Source organism: Procambarus clarkii, chromosome 81, assembly GCF_040958095.1.
Source record: "Procambarus clarkii isolate CNS0578487 chromosome 81, FALCON_Pclarkii_2.0, whole genome shotgun sequence".
Lineage (NCBI taxonomy): Eukaryota > Metazoa > Arthropoda > Malacostraca > Decapoda > Cambaridae > Procambarus > Procambarus clarkii.
In genome coordinates this window covers 25,036,835-25,060,080 of record NC_091230.1, presented here as the reverse complement: position 1 = coordinate 25,060,080, position 23,246 = coordinate 25,036,835, and the positions used below count along the sequence as shown (strand labels likewise).

Genomic DNA, 23,246 nt, shown 5'->3' with positions numbered 1-23,246 from the left:
TCGTGTGTAAACCGTTTTTAATTCATAATCAGGGGGTTTGGCGGGTGCATGGAATGGACTTTGGCTTTTGTTTATGAGGACAGGCTGAGTAATGCGTATGTAATCTCAAAGAAACCTCGACTGCATAAGACACATGCACATAAATGTGCAAAATAATAGTGTTAAATATTAGTATTACTTTACATTCATAATCAATGTAGCTTAAATATGTTGTTTACGCTCATTGTATATATAGTGCTTTCATCACTACTAAGCTCCCGCGACAAAAGTGACTGTTTCTATTGTCAGCTGAAGTGGCCAATGGCCAGTCACAAACACAGCGAGTTACCTCCAGTGTGGCCGCCCTTATGATAGCAACCAGAATGAGTAGAGTGGCCACGCCCAGCAGCACGCCCACCACCGTCGCCACCACGCGACACACACGCCCATACGCTACCATCTTCTCTCAGTTGCCGCTGTTACTTCCACCACCAACTGAACAAGGACGCTTGTCTCCACCAGACTGGACTGACGAGCCTCGCCACTGTCCGCGCTGAGAAACAGAGAGCTGACTAATACGTTTGGGTGCGTCCGATTCCACGATCCGTCGTGTCGCTGCTCAATAAGCAATAACACGTGATGCTGACATCGCACTGTGAAGCCCTCATCAACTTATCTGTTGGACAAGAAGTAAATGATATAAAACTGTAGTGTATCTAATCTGTTCAATATATGGAAGATCTGAGCATGGTCAAGGCTGACTAGTAGACAGGCCATAATGATACCAAAATACACCTCCAAGGTTCCAGTAGTTATAGTCTGCGAAACACAAATTATTCTGAAAATCTATCATCGAATGGTTATATTTGTTGTCCTCACTAAAGTATTAGGAATTACTTATAATCTGTATCTTGAAATCAAGCATGAAATACAGCAGGAGGTAATTAATTAGTTAAAGAAGATGATATTTTCCGAGGTCAGTTGCAATAGAGTAATTGCCACCCCCAAAATCCATCCACAAACACCCATTCACCACCACACTATAAAACACTATGGAGTACACTATGAAACTCCATCACCCCTCCACACACCCCTTTACGGGCTCACCATAGCCCGTGCTACTGGAACTTATTGTTCTGAGTAGCGAATCTTAAACAACAACATCCACACACCCTCTACACAAATATTCACCACACCACACGGATCTACGCGATCTGTACTTTATTATAGATTTTGTTTAACTCTGCCTCTCCTGTCAAATGTGATCCAAGCCATTCTGAAAACGGAGGGAATCCCCTGTATAATATCTTCAGCACGATCGGTTGTGTTGTAGGGAGTACTGCAGCATTACGCTGCTGGCCAACTTAAAAATGTCGACATTAGCCGAGGGTTGAGTAAAGGGGTGGGTAAAAATGCTCTACAAACTACAAATGGAAAAATCCCCCCCTCCGCGTCACAAGTTGTGTTCGATTCTCACGTGAAAGGTTGACCCAGGACTCCAACATCATCTCGATATTCAAATTCGCTCGCATACAACTTGTCTCACACAGCTTCATAGTCCATGTTCACTGTACACAGCTTACAGTTACTGTCTGGAATCAAAGTTTACAGTCAGGGTCAACTTGTACATCCCAGACTCACGGTTCATGTTATGGTCAACTATCGGCGTCTAGGAGCAGAGTTGGCAGTCGGATAAGTCATATCGTACACAAGACGGTTCATTGCATTTCTTTATTGTGCACCCCATACCCATCACATGGGCGGAATGTGTTACAGAGGCACATAATCGGTTCACATCTATATTATATAAATACATATATGTATATTATATAAATATATATGTATATATATACAATATATATATACTGTATATAATATATATATATAATATATATATATATTTATATATATAATATTTATATTTATATTTAATATTTATATATAATTATATTCATATATATATAATATTTATATTTATATATATATAATATTTATATGTATATATATATAAAATATTTATATTTATATATATATAATATTTATATTTATATATATATATAATATTTATATTTATATATATATAATATTTATATTTATATATATAATATTTATATTTATATATATAATATTTATATTTATATATATAATATTTATATTTATATATATATATAATATTTATATTTATTTATATATATATATATATATATAATATTTATATTTATATATATATATAATATTTATATTTATATATATAATATTTATATTTATATATATATAATATTTATATATATATAATATTTATATTTATATATATATAATATTTATATTTATATATATATAATATTTATATTTATATATATAATATTTATATTTATATATATAATATTTATATTTATATATAATATTTATATTTATATATATATAATATTTATATATATATAATATTTATATTTATATTTATATATATATAATATTTATATTTATATATATATAATATTTATATTTATATATATATATATATAATATTTATATTTATATATATATAATATTTATATTATGCTGGCTAGGGTTCGAGTCTCCTGGTGGGAAAGTGTTTCTAAAGTTGTATAATATTTATATTTATATATATAATATTTATATTTATATATATATATAATATTTACATTTATATATATATAATATTTATATTTATTTATTTATATATATAATATTTATATTTATATATATATATAATATTTATATTTATATATATATAATATTTATATTTATATATATAATATTTATATTTATATATATATATTTATATTATATATATATATTTATATATATAATATTTATATTTATATATATAATATTTATATTTATATATATAATATTTATATTTATATATATATATAATATTTATATTTATATGTATATATAATATTTATATTTATATGTATATATAATATTTATATTTATATATATATAATATTTATATTTATATATATATATATATAATATTTATATTTATATATATATATAATATTTATATTTATGTATATATAATATTTATATTTATATATATAATATTTATATTTATATATAATATTTATATTTATATATATAATATTTATATTTATATATAATATTTATATTTATATATATAATATTTATATTTATATATATAATATTTATATTTATATATATAATATTTATATTTATATATATATATATAATATTTATATTTATATATATATATAATATTTATATTTATATATATATAATATTTATATTTATATATATATATAATATTTATATTTATATATATATATATAATATTTATATTTATATATATATAATATTTATATTTATATATATAATATTTATATTTATATATATATAATATTTATATTTATATATATATATAATATTTATATTTTTATATATATAATATTTATATTTATATATATATATAATATATATATTTATATATATAAATAATGTTTATATTTATATATATATAATATTTATATTTATATATGTAATATATATATTTATATATATATAATATTTATATATATAATATTTATATATATATAATATTTATATTTATATATATAATACAGTATTTATATTTATATATAATATTTTTATTTATATATATATATATTTTTTATATATATTTATATATATAATATATATGTTTATATATATAATATATATATATATATATATATATATATATATATATATATATATATATATATATATATATATATAATGTCGTACCTAGTAGCCAGAATGCACTTCTCGGCCTACTATGCAAGGCCCGATTTGCCTAATAAGCCAAGTTTTCCTGAATTAATGTATTTTCTCTATTTTTTTTCTTATGAAATGATAAAGCTACCCATTTCATAATGTATGACGTCAATTTTTTGTTATTGGAGTTAAAATTAACGTAGATATATGACCGAGCCTAACCAACCCTACCTAACCTAACCTATCTTTATAGGTTAGGTTAGGTAGCAGAAAAAATTAGGTTAGGTTAGGTAGTCGAGAAATAATTCATGAAAACTTGGCTTATTAGGCAAATCGGGCCTTGCATAGTAGGCTGAGAAGTGCGTTCTGGCTACTAGGTACGACATATATATATATATATATATATATATATATATATATATATATATATATATATATATATATATATATATATATATTTTATTTATTTATATGTATATATATTTATATCTATAATATTTATATAAATAATATATATATATATATTATATAATATTTATATATATAATATTTGTATATATATAATATTTATATAATTATATATATATAATATTTATATATAATTATATATATATAATATTTATATATATATAATATTTATATATATAATATTTATATATATAATATTTATATATATAATATTTATATATATATAATATTTATATATATATAATATTTATATATATAATATTTATATATATAATATTTATATATATATTTATATATATATAATATTATATATTTATATATACACACATGTCCACAAATAACAAGAGGCTCACAATAGTCACTATACAAGGCACTTTACATCTGTGGTGAGTCACACATTTTACTTATCTTGCTCCACACCCACCCAACTGGGCGGCAACTTTACAGTCATGTGCATGCATTACCCACAGTAAGCAAATTTTGAATACTTTGCTAAGATTCCTGGCAGTACTTCATTATGAATGAAGTACTTGCACATTTCTTGGACACCATTGATGGTTTTATCTCTGAATTCAACAATTTTTTTCCACATTCTTTTATATAATGACGCAAAGTATGCAAATAGTTCTGTTGAGATTACATTTAGCCAAATCTACATCAGCAGATGTTGCAAACTCCCAGAGGTACTTGTAGCCGAGCCTAAGCCTAGCAGCGGTAACATTTAGAAGTCTGTGCTAACCTTATTGGATGACCCACAGACGTGCGGTTCTTCATCAACTAAGTGAAATTCACGCCAGTTACGCCATCTATCATCATTCTATTACGCAGGAAGAACAAGACGGTTCGCCAACGGATTTTAAAACCTGCCTAACCTTCCCTAACTTAGTCTAACCTTACCTAACCCAAACCAAACCTGGCTTAACAAAGCCAAACCTAATACAGCCTAACCTAACGATGTACTGTATACGGTTTTGACAATTAGAAAACTAGCTTTGTAGAAACATTTGTGTACGGTTTGACCATATCCTTCGGCAGTCAAGTCAGTCAGTCCTCAGTCACTGCGATACCGAGACTCATTCGGTTTAGGAACTGGGTTGACTGTCCCTGTGACACCAGACTGGAGGTAGGACGCTCCACAGTCATATGCTCATATTTTATTACTGTTCCCAAATGGATCTGCAACCGCACTGGTTCCAAATTTGTCAAAAATTGTTTATGTAAATTTAGATATGTTGAACTAATTTTATTACTGACAGTACTTGCAGTTAAAGACTGTTAATTTTGTTCTTGATATTAATGACATGATACGAGGTAAGTGATTATTCTGTAGATTATAAGTATTACTTGTTATATAGATAATATATACCATATGTTGTTTACTGGCTACTTTTATTAAAACCGAGAATGATTAATGTTTATAATATTTACGTGTGATTAATATGATCACACGGCAACGAATAGTAGAAATGTTCAGATTTGAGAGTTGCAGTTTCAATCTGGCGCAGAAGCCAAGCCTAGTGAACTCTTTCTTGGTTTGAATTTATTATTAATTGTGCATTTATACGTTTATATCAGTAAACTATATGTAAGTTCCATGAAAGAATACTATGACTCCCTCTATCTGCTGAGATCACGGATGGTGAGAGATCTTTAAAGTATCATGTAGGATATATATTTTTTTAAATTGGAGTCACCGACAAAACATTATAGTCGCCAATGTTATAGTGAGAACTCAACAGGCAAAATCAGAGTGTGTACAGACAGGATTAACAACAGGACTAATTTCTAGGTTGAGCTGACTGCTCAACTTAGAAATTACCGAATAGTGTCACGGGCCGAGGCTATGGATGCCCTATGGTTAGTTTCACTTGTTAAGTCCTCTAAGGAATTATGATTAGTCTTAGCTGCTGGTAGAGCCCAGGGTATAATCCCCAGAGGAGCATAGAAGAAACACCTAGGAAGTATGAAAAGAAAAAACAAATACAGTATTTACAAATAAATTTAAACTTGACAATTCAGCATTCAGTAAACTTCCCGCATATTCTTCAGGTACCTTGACATGCATATTATTATTATTATATCACTAGGATCAGAATTACACAATAAACAAAGCCAAAATATCATAATGTCACACTTTAGTCAGATGATTTCCAAGTTGAGGAGAAAAAACCCAGACAAGATTAGTCACACATAAATATTAGGAAACCTGGACACTATATCCTCACTCAGTAGTTTCTAAGAACAACTCCGTGAACTCCTGCAATTAAACTTAATACAAACTTGTAGCTTACTCTGATATCTGGCGGAGTATACACCTTAACACCTGTGAGACATCTTCCCTGTCCGCCATATTGTCTTCTAGTCCACTGAGGACGCCTACGAACACATTATTTTATTTATTTATATACAAGAAGGTACATTGGGGGTTAGCAGAAAACATAGAAATTAAGTTGAATTTACATTCTTGTAAAGCCACTAGCACGCATAGTGTTTCGGGCATCATTTCTTATTAATCTCTTTAAATACTCCCGTTTAACATTACTCTATTTGTAGGTTATATGACAGTCAAATTTTCCTTTGCAAAATAGTTATACACATTTTACTGGTTAACCATAATTAACACATTACTTACGACACTATATTCATGGGTGGAAGGATATCAGACGGTCTGTCAGCTGCCAACCGTCTCAGGGAATAAATCTCATTTTTTATATAACTGTCACTCTCTCTCTCTCTCTCTCTAGCTAAACTGCTTCATAAACTATTTACACAAAATATTTCATACGACAAATATGGTTTGTAATATACAGAAATAACCAACCTGTAATTTAAATGGCAGGTAGTGCAGACTGCAGCTATTGGTCGAATATACAAAAATGGACTGTTGGACCTCAAAAAACTTACGTTTTGAATATTCATTTTGTAGAAGGCACGTAAAAACAAGTCGACAACCAAACCTAAACTTTCCTAGGCCTAGGATAACGTATATGAACTAAATTAGGCCTATTAGAGGCATATTAGGCCCAGGTTTGCTAATTTAAGCATGTAACAGGTTAGGTTAATATGTGTTTAGTTACTTTTCCACTATTTACCGTGGCTGTTGGAGTATTCCAATAATATAAAACCCAAATGTTTTTGGTTACAAGTATTTCTGTATGTTGGTCCAATAAATATATATATATATATATGTCGTACCTAGTAGCCAGAACTCACTTCTCAGCCTACTATTCAAGGCCCGATTTGCCTAATAAGCCAAGTTTTCCTGAATTAATATATTTACTATAATTTTTTTCTTATGAAATGATAAAGCAACCCTTTTCTCTTTGTATGAGGTCAATTTTTTTTATTGGAGTTAAAATTAACGTAGATATATGACCGAACCTAACCAACCCTACCTAACCTAACCTAACCTATATTTATAGGTAAGGTTAGGTTAGGTAGCCAAAAAAAGCTAGGTTAGGTTAGGTTAGGTAGGTTAGGTAGACGAAAAAACATTAATTCATGAAAACTTGGCTTATTAGGCAAATCGGGCCTTGAATAGTAGGCTGAGAAGTGCGTTCTGGCTATTAGGTACGACATATATATATATATATATATATATATATATATATATATATATATATATATATATATATATATATATATATATATATTAAATAGCCTCAAGTGAGTTAGCCAGCACAATTTCAACAGATGTCTTTATGATGGTGCATATATTATAAATTTCCAGTCGGATTCAAGTAATATCGTACACAAGATGATTCGCTAACGGATTTTGAAACCTAACTCAACCAAACTTAACCTAACCAAACCCAGGCAAATTCAGCCTAATTTAAGCTAATACAACCTAGCATAACAATATATACAGTTTTAACAAACAGAAAACGAGTTCATCGAATCATGTCATGTCCGAAACGACCATTATCCCCTTTTCCAGTCAATGGAAAGAAGAATGGGCTAAGAATAGCTTGAACTACCTTTGTGTGTATTTATACCTCAATAAACATATTTCAATGTAAACTTCAAGAAGTTTGTTTTGAATATCGCACAGAAACTAACAGAAAAAGCAGGACGAAATCACAAGGCATCCCATTGCAAGAATACCCTAAATTATTTGAAAGAATTGGTCAGAAATTTAACTCCAACAATGGAACTTTACATGTGGAATCAAAGATTAGAATAATACTAAGAGGAAGCAGGGGTACTTACACAAACATTGATACTACTGGTGCAGTTTTGAGTGAGAAGCTGCGATACCCTACTTCCAGAAGGCAAGGCGCCACTGCTGCTCCAGGCTGGAGTCCTTGGGTTGACTATTCAACTGGGCACATGTACGCTGCGAGGGAACATGCCATAACCATATAACAATGGTGTTGACTAATCTGGTTGAAGTCTAGTGATGTTTACGGTTCTCGCAAAGCATGAGCTTGCATCTCCTTAAAAATTTCGAAAGCATGGCTTTAATAAAAGAGGTTATAATCCAGCCAATGGGTTATAGCGTATTATATCTTAAAATAAAAGTATTTATAGTAACTATTTGGTCGAAAGTACGAACATGTGGTGATGGATCAACATATATTTGTCTTTCATATTATTAAATCTGGAGAAACCAGAAATATTTTAACCGCAATATAAATATTAGGTTCTAACCTAACCTTTCCTAGCAATGCTAGACTTAAAACAGTACATATATAATACTATACTTGGCCTAGGAAAATTTATGTTTGGCTTTTAGATATTATTTTTCCAGATGGAAATTTTCTAACAGCAATGCAAGCAGAATCTAACCTAACCTGTCCTAGGAATCCTAGCCCGAATTCGCGTTATCTTAAACCTAATATTGTACATATATGCGCCATTCTAGACCTAGGAATGTTTCAAAGTTTAGTTTTTAGCTTTATTTTCCTCGGAATCTATAAAATGAAAAGTAGAAAACGTGGACATTTTAGTATTCCAGGGTAAGCTCCCCCTCTCATCAGCTTCACGACTGTATAAGTCAAGAGTATGGAAAGGTTGAGGAACGGCTGCCCAGGCAAAGAAAAATCAATCCGGGAGGAAATGTAAACAGAGATGATTATCTTGATTACGTGGTAGCCACACGCGACCACCCAGAGCCCTCCACACTCACCAACACTGTCAACACTGACACATACCTGCTCAAGACTGACACATACCTGTTCAACACTGATAGACACCTGCTCAACATTGATATACACCTTCGCAATACTGACACGCACCTGGTCAATACTGACACACTCACCGGGTCAATAAATACTAAGACACACCAGGTCAACACTTGACACACATCGGCTCAACATTGACACACACCTGGTTAACAGGTGTGGGCTGCACAATTTGGATAAAGACCCACGAGAATGTGGACTCGAATTTTCCCATTATTATGTAACCCTGTCCTGAAACTGTACCAGAGTCTGGAAGTAAGAGGAGCGGGTTAGGCTTGAGTTTGGTTAGGTTAGGTTAGATCTTTTGGATGTTTGTGTCCACCTTGTCTATTACCCTCAGTATTTTGTATGTTGTGATCATGTCCCCCTTCTGTTTCTTGTCCTCTAGGATAAATGAAATCTAATTACATTATTCTACCCACACAATTTAACCCTGTTAAACTCCGGCATTAGTCTTGTTGCAAACATCTGTACTTTTTAAATTTTGGCTTATTATTCACAGCCACAAGAACCATCTGCGGGAGCATCGTGTTTCCGTTGGCGGGGACAGGAAGCCTATTTGATTACTGAGGTCCCCCTAGCCAACGGTTGTCCTTCCCACTACGGGCTCACCATAGCCCGTGCTGCTTGGAACTTTTTGTTCCAGGTAGCGAATCTTAAACAACAACAACCCAGGATGCAACCCACAACCTGCGACTAACTTCCATATACCTATTTACTACTAGATGAGCCGAGGCGTCAGATGTAAGAGAGCAAAGCTTTCCCAAACGTCTCGCCCTGGCAGGGGAATCGAACTCGGGTCCAATCACCTACACTAACCACTGTGTGTGTGTTGGAGGCGGATACATATCCCCCCCCCCCTCGTGAGTGTTAACTCAGTACATGAGACTGGTAACTCAGTACATACACATGAGGATGAAGGCTATAGCTAGCTTGTTTGCTCTTTGTCATCTTTACTCAGCAACTATATCCTTATCTAACAATGTCTTTCCGGTAATGCTTTGTCAGCAACTTTATTAAAACTGAGGAATAAGTAAAAACTGTGTTTTTCATATTCCTCGTTTTCTTTTATTTGATGATTACTTTAAATCTTTTCATATACTGTATATTCTTACGCATGATTGTAATTGTTCATATACTTAGTTTAGTTTATTTATTATGCACCCCATACCCATCTTGTGGGCGGTAGTGGAAAGGGTTACAGAGGCACATAATGGGCTCAGGGACTGAACCCCACAATTCATTTAGCTAAGCAAGTTACAATCTTGATGAGCTAGTTACAAAATTCAATATAAGTCGTCACATCAACAATGGGTTCGAGATCGACCTCAAGTACAGGTTCTAAATTAAGCAACTGACATATGCGGAGAGCTAGTGGATTTTCCGTTAAATATGTCAAATTCATTTTTCGCCCACAGGATGGGTATGGGGTGCATAATAAATGAACTAAACTAAAACGTTTTTTGTTAAGCGTTGTAGAATTGGATGCTCAATATACTGGTAAATGTCTTAATAATGTTTTCACGCAGCTGGGGATTCCAGAAGTCATCAACACTGCCAATTATTTTAACTGTATATGGTACATATGTGAAGTGATAGTAACATCGCAGGCCTTCTAAAAGTGTACACGCATTGTTCACTAATATATTCCTATCTTAACCTATAGTATCTGTGGAAATGATACAATCACTGGAACCTACCTCAACCCCATCACCACCAAACAAAAATCAGCTATCAAAATGTTATAAATTCTATCTTCAAACAACATACAACCCCTCTGCTGATCATTCCCTAAACACACACATACTCCATAGATACTCTTGTAATCTTTACACTTATAAAGCTTTTCATACTTCTTTACTAACCCTAATTCGAAACTTCATATATGGATGTATAGTAGATCACACGATCATCACATCAGAAATATACATATCTGACATTCACAAAATCCTAATAAATCAAAACAAAAACGTCATGCAAATTAAGGGGACTCAAAATATGAAACTACCCCAATGAAGTAATTAATGAATCAACCTATACTCGAGCTCTTCGGGGGGTTAGAAATAGCCTAAGCTACTCTATCCCTTTGAGATGCATTTTTTCTTGTCTCAATAAACATACTTGAACTTGAACCTATACTCGACTCAAAAGAACAAAGAAACATTTAATTTCCTCGCCATAGAGCCCCCCCACCTTGGGATACTAACCTATGTGACGAAGTACGTAGGTAGCACAGTCATTTCAACCATTTGGACCAGAGTTGGATTTCCGGCGAGGTGAGACGTCTGCAGGGGCCCGCTTCCCTTCAAATAAATGCTCTATTCATCTAGCAGCAACAAACAGGCTCACCATAGCCCGTGCTACTTGCCCCTCTCCTGTGCCAGGTAAGTCCACTACGGGCTCACCATAGCCCGTGCTACTTGGAACTTATGTTCTGAGTAGCTGAATCTAAAACAACATAGCAGCAACCATGAGTGAATTGAATATGCATACATAGTAATAATTCCCCCGACACATTGTGTCGGGTGACAGGAAGCCAGTGTATATTCATACACGTTTGGCTATTATTTATAATAATAAATAAATATAATTTTTTAGCTACGAGTGGGATAATTGATTACTAGTTTTGTTCTCCATTTAAAGATATAATTTTCTTTGAAAAATGGAAGTGTTCGTTTTCTATGGTCTTTCAGGCTAAACTAAGAAATCGTAAACATAGCTTGACTCTCCACCCAAAACCTTAACCATTCACTAACATATATCCACATATATATATATATATATATATATATAAACCTCACCCCATCCCCATAAATATCACCCCTACCATCATCACCCAATCACCCATACCATCATCACCATTAAATTAGCTTAGACAGCAAAAATATAATTATGTTCTAAAAATATATGCATTAAAGCTACCACACATATATATACACTGGATTAAATAGACTGTCCAGTCTGTATAAAGTTCCCGAACGCTAATAACCATCTCCTGGAGGATACATATCACAAGCGCTCAAAAAATAGAAGACCTTTTCAAGTCTGATTAGTGGAGTTGGCCGTAACCTTGAACAGTGTTATATCTGGAGGCGAGACGAGCAATCATGGCTCACACTACATTATATACAGACATTATATATATATATGATATATATACATTATATATACGCCACAGTGGGGAAAAACTGTACCCCTGAGGTACTTAAACAATAATGTGATTTAATAAACTTAGATATAGGGTGGGTCTAAAGATGAGAGCTGTACATACTGTATTGAGAGTGGCTGCATCTACACCTACTTCCTTCCCCAGCACAGCGACTGTGACTCAATGAACCGACGATAATCAACGCTATAAAGCGTATTAGTGTTAATTCTGATATAGCCAACATTATCGGGAAATTTATTTTCTAGACTAAGAATAATATCATGCAGATAAAGTGTCCCAATAAAGCAGGTATAAATGAGTGTGAAATGTGATACCTTCAGTGAAAACTTGCCCTGTGTAATTACATGGTATTCTTAACACCTTCTTTACTGAGAGTTTTAGCTTATTGTAAATATAGTGAATATATCAGATGTGTATAATTATATACATCCCGCAAAAAAATAACAGTAAATGTATCCACTGTATTAAGAGTGAATTATATGAAGTAGTTTAATCTTTGTAACCATACACAGGAATGATTATGGCTTAATGACATTACACGAGTGTCTACCATGCAAGCAAGACCTAAAAATAGGTCTTAATAAGTGGGGAAAATAGAGAGATGTGCTAGCGGGGCTGGGGAGCGGTGCGCCTGGCGCGCCTCGCCTGTCCAGCCGCCGCCGCCACTGTGTACTGCTAGCAGAAAACATTTCGAAGATGCGTCAAGTCAAGTATGGCTGCGCCCATTCTTAAGTGGAAGAGGGTCACTAATACGACGGGCCCGCAGCCCAGGCCGCGGCACGGGCACCGCGCGGTCGCCATCAAGGACCTAATGGTCGTATTTGGTGGCGGGAATGAAGGAATAGTGGACGAATTGCACGTATACAACACTGGTAAGTGATCGCCATCTCCTGCCTCCTCTGTTGCCTTAGTTCTCTCCACATTTCAGTACCACTCACGTCGTGGCGTCGTAGGAGGAGTGGAAAGTGTCGTGGAGGGTTGAGCTGGCCGTAAAGTATGTTGAGACGTCCCCTAGTGGCTGGTCAAGGGCAGGAGTGTGAATGAGAGATTGTTTGTTTTGAAAGTTTCCAAGATGGCCGCCCCCTATGGACTGACGTTGAAGGGGACTAAAGGCAGCTTTTATTTAAAACTCTCTAAGGAAGGCAATTTGACGACAATGCCATGTTATAAGGAAATGTATCTTCTATTTTAAGTCATTGTTGCCATGAGGGTGCGAGCGTTTTTCGTGGAACTATTTGACATTTAGATGGGCTGATTCCGGGCTACTAACATGGCGTCCAGTCTTTGACGTTCTTCTGTTTATGTTGTTCATCCGGGGGCCGCCAGCACCATTATACCCTATTTTGGCTAGAATTGACGCGAGTCTAACTGTGTATACCGCTATACAGCGTCCGAGTATGACATACTGGCGAGCGAGTAGCATATCCTGGACTGTTAGGGAGTTCTAAAGGGGTAAAAGGCGATAGAGTTGAGCGAGGTCGGGGGAGGCGGGAGCGGGGAGGGAAGAGCCTCAGTGATGCTATTCGCAGGGCGGCGGCCGCCTGGAGGGAAGAGCCGCATCTATTTTTCTGGTGGGCGGCGGGGAGGTGGAGGGAAGAGCCCTTTGTCAGCCACTGGCCGCCCACGCCCGCCAACCCCTCCAACACGCCCGCACGCACGCCCGCACGCCCGCAGTGAAAGCACTCAAATGTCAACACTTAATGTGCGGGCGTAATGCATCTCTCTCTTTCTCTCATATCTCTTATATATCTCTCTCTCTCTTATTTATCTCTTATATCTGTCTCTCTCTTATATATCTCTTATCTTTCTCTTATCTTTTTCTCTCTTATCTCTCTTGCATTGCGTTACGTTTCTGCCCGAAACGCTGCGCGTACTGGTGGCTTTACAAGAATATAATTACTATGCTATGTATCCTCACAATCCCAATGTACCTTGTATATATATAAATAAATAAATAACTTGTTGCATCTTGGCGTTATTTTCTTAGCTGTTGTGGTTAGTTTAACTATTGAATGTAAGCAGACGATTATATACATTTGCTGATGCAGTAAATTTCAATGCATTTAATCCAGTTAAAGAAGCTGGATTTCATAGGCTGTATTAATGCAATTATAAATTGCAAAGTTTACATGAAGTTATAAGAGGAATATTGGAAATAAATAATAGGGTTATTCATTTGCTAGTTGTAGATAAAGTGGGCTGCATATCAGTATCTTAATTCTGTGGTTTAATAAATATTTGTTCCTAGCTGTTTTAAATTAATGTTTAGATTTTCAATGTATGTGAATATCAGAAATGATTGGCAGAAAATTTGTGATAAAATGTATTTGCTTAATTACATATTAAGTAGCATTGATCATTTCTTCAAAGAATCTTAGCAGGTCTTGCCATTGGGGCATGACCTTCAAGTAATTGATAATCAAAACTTAGTGTGTGGTGTGTGTGTGTGTATGTACTCATTTAGTTGTACTCAGCTAGATATGCTGGTGGGAGGGTTAGGCTTGGCTCTTTGGTCCTGCCTCTCAACTGTTAATTAAATGGTGTATGATATCTGCATTTGAGACTGTATGGAATCTGCCTCCACCACCTCACTTCCTAATGCATTATTCCATTTATTAATTATTCTGACACTAAAAAACTTTTTTCTAATTGTGTGTGTATTTTACTATGTCTGTAGAATTGAGCTATTAGCTCTTGGACCCTGTCTTTATAACTACTGTAATCTATTTTTTTCCTCTGTCTACTACATATATTTCTAACACACTCACAAACATCCCCAGGAAGCAGTCCATAGCAGCTGCCTAACTCCCATGTACCTATTTACTGCTTGGTGAACAGAGCATCAGGTGAAACAAACTCCGCCCCTTTGTTTTCCCTCGGCTGGGAATTGAAACTGGGCCCTTAACACTACGACCCCTAAGCACTGTCTGCTCACGATATTCTAGTTATTTCTGCTGCAATGCTTATTGGTATTATATTCCTTTTAATTAACTGGTTATTGCATTCTTGGATTAAGTTGCTATTTTTTTCTTATGTTGCTGCAATCTGTTATATAGTGACTTGATCTTAAGCTGCTGCTGATGAAGCTTGAGTAGAAACACAAAATGCGGTAGAGGCAGTGGCAGTAGTGGTTTCAACTTATGTAGAATGTAGTGGTCGTATTTGAAGTACTGTACTTGTACCTGTATTGCTGCTTCAACTTGAACCTCTCCTTCGTTATGTGGCTTGATGTCGAGATGCCAAAGCATCTGAATCCATTTTCTATAGCAAAGGGTTGCTTCAGCGGCATTGTTTGTAGGTCAGCTACAGCATTGGTTGTTGCTTGACTGTTCAAGAATTTTTTTCTGAAACTGCAGGTAGTTTATGGTTTTGGGTCAACACCCAAAATCCTAAACTAACTGCAGTTTCAGAAAAAAAAATTATTGCTATCAACTATTTCCTTGATGGGCTGGTCGGATATCCAGGTGCTGATGTGCCTAATGTATTGAACATTATGAATAATAATGGAAAAGTGTGTCCCTATTTCTACATTGGCAGAATTAACTCAGTTTGATGTATTAAACTGCTAGACTCATGGGAAATTTATATTTGAATATTAGATACTTAAAACCATAGCCTTTTATCTTGGTCATCCACGAACATTCATAAGTGCAAGTGTATACTGCATTGTGATTCTGTCATTTCAAGGAATCTACCATAGCCTAGCCTGGGTAAAAAGGGAGAGAAATTATACATTGTTCAAGAATTATATAAATTTACTAATATAGTACAAAAATATAGGATGAGGTGTTATTACTCCAACAATCTTAATTTGCCTTACTAGGCTGTTGCCCTCGGAAATACCACCGAGATATCACATTGTACAGTTTTACATAATGAGTGATATGTATATCCCTCATTTTTGCCCTCGCTGGCCAAAAAAGATAAAAATATATAAATAAATGCCAAATTGTATAAATCATCACTCAAAATTAATTGTCCAAAAGTTAATAGAATTAGTATGGCAAGAATCTTAACCACACCAAAGTTCCAATTTAGAATTAGATTTAGAAACCTGACTGTACGAACCGAAGGGTCCCGGTAGTACAGTTTTATTCATTCTCGACACACAAGAGAATTCCAGGCGTGACAGAAATAGTTGGGCACATTTCCTTTCATCTAACGCCTCTGTTCACCTAGCAGTAAGTGGGTACTCGGGAGTTAGTCACCTTGTGGGGTTGCATCCTGGGTGGGGTCAGTAAGTTGGCCATTGGGGGGGGGGGGGGCGGGACCTTGATATAAGCCTGACGTGTATGAATACACTCTGGCTTCCTGTCCCCGACACAATGAATTACAGTATGTATATTAAAATTATATATTATCATAAATAATATGTATTAATGCTGTTTCTTTAAGTTAATATTCATATCAACAATCAGAATGCATTCAATTATGCTAGACAAATTGGTACTGTATCACTTCGTAAAATAGCAATAAAAATCAGATAGTGAAACTAGTTTTCATATCTGTTATGAAATGTCACAAACTCGAGTCAATTTTGCAACTGTTGCCCACTTACCTAGGCTGTGAGGGGGGAAGGGGAGATGAAGGATACAGTATCAGCCCCTCTTTTTCTCCTAACCCTCCAACATAATAATAAAAATGTTACCTGCACAGTCTCATGGGTTGTTATTTACTAGGCTCATTGGAAAGATCCTTTTCATTGAGTAGGAATATGTTGTTCCTTTGAGCTACTCCCCTCATCTGCAGATTTTACCGGGTGCAAGTACCTTAACCACTGATGTCGGTAAACTGTCCAGAGAGTAGCACTTTTTCCCTAGAGAAAAAAACAGCACATCTCCAATGTCAACCTAGTCTTCCAGTGGGACAAAATGTGATATTCAGTGAAGAAAATATTCCTACTTTTTTTAACACGAAGATAACTGGAATCATTTGCTTTACTGTAAAAAAGTCACATAACATGTGGAAATCCTTACATTTAATTAAAGAGCACAATAAAATAACTTCAAGAAAAAAGGATTGCTGGACAAAAACTTTTTAAAGTCTGCAAATCACTGATGATACTTAAGTCACGTGTACTCTCAAGGGTGGAATACTGTAGCACATTGACTATTCTATTTGACCTAACACTTTGATCAAAATAACCATAACTGTGTGCAAATTTTTTAATGGGGAATGATTCATTTGCACAGTAGAGTCTGAAACATGTACTGGCATGAAATTTATGATGTCATGCACATTGAGCACACCATGTATAAAATACAATAATTTATTTTCATTAGGTTATGATAGGCTAGGTTACATTAATATTAGGTAGGATTTGGATGGGTTTAATAAGGCGTGTTTAAAACGTAATACAGTAATTATATAAAAGGGGTACGTACGTTTCTCAGGTTTTAGACTACCCGACTTGTATGCGTAATGGAAGTTGAAGAAAATAATAACTAAATCTACCTTGATTATAGTCTGGTAAGGTGCTGAAGTTAGGTGGCAGCATCATCTTGTACTGTTTTAAGGAGAAAGAGGACTCGCATGTCCTCTTGGTATTTTGATTACAGTACTTTGCTTCACTTGCAATTGGTTGATGCATATATTGGGTTAAAAATCATGATTTATTTATAAAAAATATTAAACAGGTACTGAGTACCCTGTATGCTACTAAATATTTATTGGCATCCAGTGGAAAATGTGCACTACACTACTATGTATTTACATTATTTCAACACTATTTAACATTTTAGAACATTATTATGCTTGCAGTATGAATACAGTCACATATGATAATACTGTAATTTTGTTTGCATATAAATATTACATGTATTCTGAAATATTGTATAGTAAAAAAAAAAAAAAAAATTGTATCAGACGCTGGGCTTGGTTACCCAGTGGTAGCAAAATGCAGTTGCAGTATTGTAAATAAATTTATAATACAGTACTAGCAGAGTACTGTACATGATTTTATAGGTTCAAATATTAAATAAAAGATTAAAACATGCCATTAAACAACAGTAAACAAAATACTGTACTGTAAAACCTAACAGTATTTTGTTTGAAACTAAAATGTAAATAAGGACTGGAATGGGGGTTCCAGTGGGGCACTATTCGTGCTTGACACTGCCTGAAGGTTCTGCTCCTGTCTTTACATTTTGACCTGTAATTATTATTACTTTTTTTATTACAGTACATATTTTTCCATTGTCATTTTTTTCTGTAACTGAAAATGTTCTTCTGAGAGACCTGCAATATATAGAAACCCTCTACATGGCAACACATCTCCAAAAAGCCCAACAATTCATAAGTCTGCAGCTCACACACACACACCTGACTACCTTTCTCAAGTCCCCTCCTTCCCCTCAACAAGCGGACACAATGATGGCGAGGACAGACAGCCATTGTACATGTTACATACATGTTAGGCTTATATCGAGATCCCCCCCCTTCCCTATGGTAGAATTACCGACTACCACAAGTCGGTAATGCAATTATGCATTACAGAATTATGCAACCCCCACAAGAAGCTTAACTCTTTGGTACCTATTTACTGCTAGGTGAATTTGTCTGGGCGGGACTCGAGCCGGAAATCCCGATTGTTGGCAGAGAACGAACTCAACTGTACTACTAGGACCCATCAAATGAATGTCATATCACCCACATGACACCTTGCCCCCGATATAAATGAATAGCATCCCACCCGTTATCTTAAGAACAAAGGTAACTGCAGAAGGCCTATTGGCCCATACGAGGCGGCTCCTATTCATAACCACCCAATCCTGCTCATATACATGTCCAACCCACGTTTGAAACAATCGAGGGACCCCTCCTCCACCACGTTATGCGGTAATTGGTTCCACAAATCAACAACCCTGTTACTGAACCAGTATTTACCCAAGTCTTTCCTAAATCTAAACTTATCCAATTTATAATCATTGTTTCGTATTGTCCTGTGTCAATACTTTTAATATCCCCTTTGTTATGTCCATTCATCCACTTGTAAACCTCTATCATGTCACCCCAAACTCTTCGCCTTTCCAGTGAATGCAATTTAAGCTTTATTAATCTTTCTTCATATGAAAGATTTCTAATTTGGGGAATTAACTTTGTCATCCTACGCTGGACACGTTCAACCGAGCTCGTATCTTGTAACTTTATCATTGTTACTTAGCCTCAAACTTTAAATTTATCAGCATTAAACTGCATCTGCCAATCTTTTGACCATTTTAAAACCCTATTTAGATCAACCTGAAGCGACAGTGAGTCCTCCTCTGTGTTAATTTCCCTACCGATTTTTGTATCGGCGACAAATTTGCAAATGTTTTTACTCAAACTTGAATCTAAATCATTTATATATATTATAAACAACAGAGGTCCCAAGACAGAGCCTTGAGGCACTCCACTTACAACATTTTCCCACTCTGACTTAACCCCATTTATGCTGTTTCCTTTGGTATAGCCATGCCCTAATCCAATTTAATATAGCACCCCCAATACCATGAGCCTCTAAGGTTATCTTTAGGTTATCTTCAGATGATTTCGCGGCTTAGTGTCCCCGGGGCCCGGTCCTCGACCAGGCCTCCACCCCCAGGAAGCCGCCCGTGACAGCTGACTAACTCCCAGGTACCTATTTACTGCTAGGTAACAGGAGCATCAGGGCGAAAGAAACTGTCCATTGTTTCTCGCCGGCGCCCGGGATCGAACCCGGGACCACAGGATCACGCCTCCAGTGTTCTGTCCGCTCAGCCACCGGCTCCGCGTTACATTACGGGGTCACCATAGCCCGTGCTGCATGGACATTTCGTTCTGAGTAGCTAAATCTAAAACAACAACAACCCGTTACAGCCTCGCTCCGGTCCACTATGGCCTGTGATACTTAAAATTTTTGTTCTGAGTAGCTGAATCTAAAATCACCCAAAAGCCAGATAAGCCTGCTTGCCCACACAATCACCAGCCAGCCTGCCTCATCCTTTCTCTCACACAAGCATGACAGCACACCAGTCAGATAAGCCTACTGCCTATATAAATAACATGCTACTTACAAACCTGACCTGTTTTATAGCCATATAAGGTGGAAAATGACGGCTGGAGACAAAGTGATTAGGTTGACGAGGCAAGGGAAAATTTTCACATAAAACGGCAGAGGTATGTTGAGGGGCTGTACAAAAAGATTTGAGATGTTTACTACGTCATTTGTTCGGGGCAGAGCACACCCTTCCTAGGTGATGTGTAAGGTCTTCACAGTCGATAACGTAGCTCTTACCTGGTCACTTCCCACTGGCTGTTGGGCATAATCATCTCGAAATGCCCGAGATGTTGCCCGAAACGCTATGCGTACTAGTGGCTTTAGGTACTGTATGTACTACCTCTATCCTTAAATCTAACAATGTTTGTACTGTAACGCTGCAACTATGTATGTACTGTTCCTAAATAAATTATTATATTATTATAAATGTCGCGATGGACCTAGGACTCCCGATTCCGTATTTCCCTTAGTCAGAAAATGCCCCTAAACTCGTCTACCTATGTTCATACATTCTAGCATATGTATACACGGTCTAGAAGTCCTAAATACGGCAATTGATGACTAGGCCTGCGAGAAGAGTTTAATGTGCACTAGGATACCATAACACCAGGTTCTCTTATCTATACAAACTTTGATCAGTTTGCCCTTGTTTTCAGAAGGTGTAGACTTGTTATTGTGTGAGGAAGATTCTACAAATTTTCATGTACTTCTTCCCGGTCATATAGCGAGTGAATGCTGGCATATGGTGCACTTGGGGGGGGGGTTAATCAAGAAATTGATCAAAGCATTGAGTCTAACCTATTCAACACAACACAATTTATACGCCCAAAGTGGTGGTTGTAAGCACTTCCCACACGTTTCAAAATATTTACTTTGTCTTACGCGACAGAACGGCTAAGGAAGTGATAGCCGAAAATGTTGAGATCGGAAGAAAAATTTGATCGTGTGACTGATTAACGCGAAACCACGAATGCTGCTAAAATTCATCATAGGACCGCTGAATTGTCAAGGAATTATTGAATTAACGAGTAAGGTCTTGGGAACACGATAAATATGCATAGGCAGAAAAATCATCACAAAATTAGACATGCAGGAAATATATTGAAAAACAAAATGAACAAACAGAATATACAGTAATACAACAAATGCTCTCAAGAATACCAGTAACTTCTTGTCCAAAATCAACTGGCAGGCTTGCCGCACAGGCTATCTGTCTTGTCTCCCAAACATGATATACGGCTGTTCTCGAAGTCTATATATAAAATTTTCTGTCTTGGCCGAGTGCGCTTGTGAATGGGAATTTTTGCGACAAAAATTAGGGGCGGCGCTAAGGCTAGTTACCTTGCCCTGATTGTAGACGACATTTAGACTGATTACGCGAATAGGATACGCTCATCCACGCTGAGTAAGTAATTATCAATCATCCACGCCGAGTAAGTCCCGATTTTAAGTAGACTATTATTGACCAGAAAAGGTCAAATAAGTTTACTGCAGAATCGGTGGTTTAACCGTTTGGCCACGGTTATTCACTTTTTTGAGGGAAGGGACACCAAAGGTTGTATTTAATTTCCACCAAAGGTTGTATTTAATACACGGTGTTACACCACTCTGTCTAGTGTTTGCTCATTTGCGTACTTTAGTTTCCATCTGTGTCCCCTCTGTTCGTGAATCAGTCATTCCAAATAATCTTATCGTCTGCCCTGTTAGGTCCTCTTGCTTCTTGTAAGTTACAGCAACTTACAGCTTCCTGTAAGTTGTAAATTTATATACTTCAGGCATCTACCCCAAGATCGAACTACGGATCCTCTCCAGGATGCAACCCCACAACAGTTTTCTAACTTCCGGGTAATTTTTTTACTACTTGATGAACAGAGACATTAGATGAAAGGAAATGTCTAATCATTTCAATCCCAATCGGGAATCGAAACCGGGATTCCCGATTGTGAGTCGAGAACGAATCCAACTGTACTAGACCCGACATTAGTTGACAGCAGGTAGGTTGGGTATCTGTCTCCGGGTGACTAGATCAAGGGCATTTGTTTAGGGAAAAAAATTAAATAAAAAAACTGGTCACCTCAAATGTGTTGATTCACTTTCCTTGAAGAGATATAATGGGGCGCGTACGCGGGCAACCCCCTTGTAAAACCCCAACCACACATAATGCCTCGCCTGCCCATTTCTCAATCCCTCCTCACCGCTACACATTCAATTTCAATTTCTTTCTTCCTTCGCTACACATTCGCCTCGCCCCTCCCACCCCCAACAATTTTTAGAGATTGGTTGCTATATAATTGCTAGTTACAGCATTGATGGACTTGTTAAATAGTTTGTTTACGTATACATGAGTCTATAGTCTGATAGATTAGTTTATGATCCATATTCCCTTCCTGTAGACTGGCAAAAAAAAGCTGTCATGGAGTGTGTTTAGGAATTATCATCCTAAAGTTATTTATAGGAAGCAATTGATATCATTGTTGGACTGGACGGCAGCGAGAGGGATAGTCACAGCTCTAATCCGGCTGAAACGTCGAAATATGCAATAAAAACTGGATTTCTCTCCTAATCAATATCTCGCTCACTGTTTTAAAGAAGTACAAATGGTTAATTGAAAATCAAGTCAGTCACCCGATTTGTTCAGGCACAGAACTTTCCTGCGATCGTTTAGCAGAGTGAATTTAGAATAATGTTT

The 23,246-nt window shown here is 35.5% G+C and overlaps 2 protein-coding genes across 12 annotated transcripts in view; one reads left to right on the top strand and one right to left on the bottom strand.

Annotated features, from left to right (window-relative positions):
• Positions 1-12,706, bottom strand: part of LOC123773191 (N-fatty-acyl-amino acid synthase/hydrolase PM20D1) — a 53,431-nt gene extending 40,725 nt beyond the window's left edge. For 2 of the 10 annotated variants that reach the window (XR_011225211.1, XM_045766799.2), the window contains exons 1-3: positions 12,643-12,693; positions 8,398-8,624; positions 329-655 (exon numbers count right to left, since the gene is read on the bottom strand). Coding sequence is in view for 9 of the 10 variants with exons in the window: in XM_045766799.2 (XP_045622755.1) it covers positions 329-439 (111 nt within the window). In the remaining variant the exon portion in view is untranslated. Of the gene's footprint in view, positions 1-328; positions 656-6,479; positions 6,564-8,397; positions 8,625-11,578; positions 11,820-12,642 lie in introns of those variants that run through there. The other 8 variants (XM_045766798.2, XM_045766797.2, XM_069315448.1 and 5 more) reach the window with 7 other exon arrangements.
• A 498-nt stretch (positions 12,707-13,204) lies between these two features.
• Hcf (Host cell factor) overlaps positions 13,205-23,246 on the top strand; it is a 42,518-nt gene continuing 32,476 nt past the window's right edge. For both annotated transcript variants that reach the window (XM_045766791.2, XM_045766790.2), the window contains exon 1: positions 13,205-13,412. In XM_045766791.2, coding sequence (XP_045622747.1) covers positions 13,253-13,412 — 160 coding nt within the window. In that variant the 5' untranslated portion in view covers positions 13,205-13,252. The remainder of the gene's footprint in view (positions 13,413-23,246) is intronic.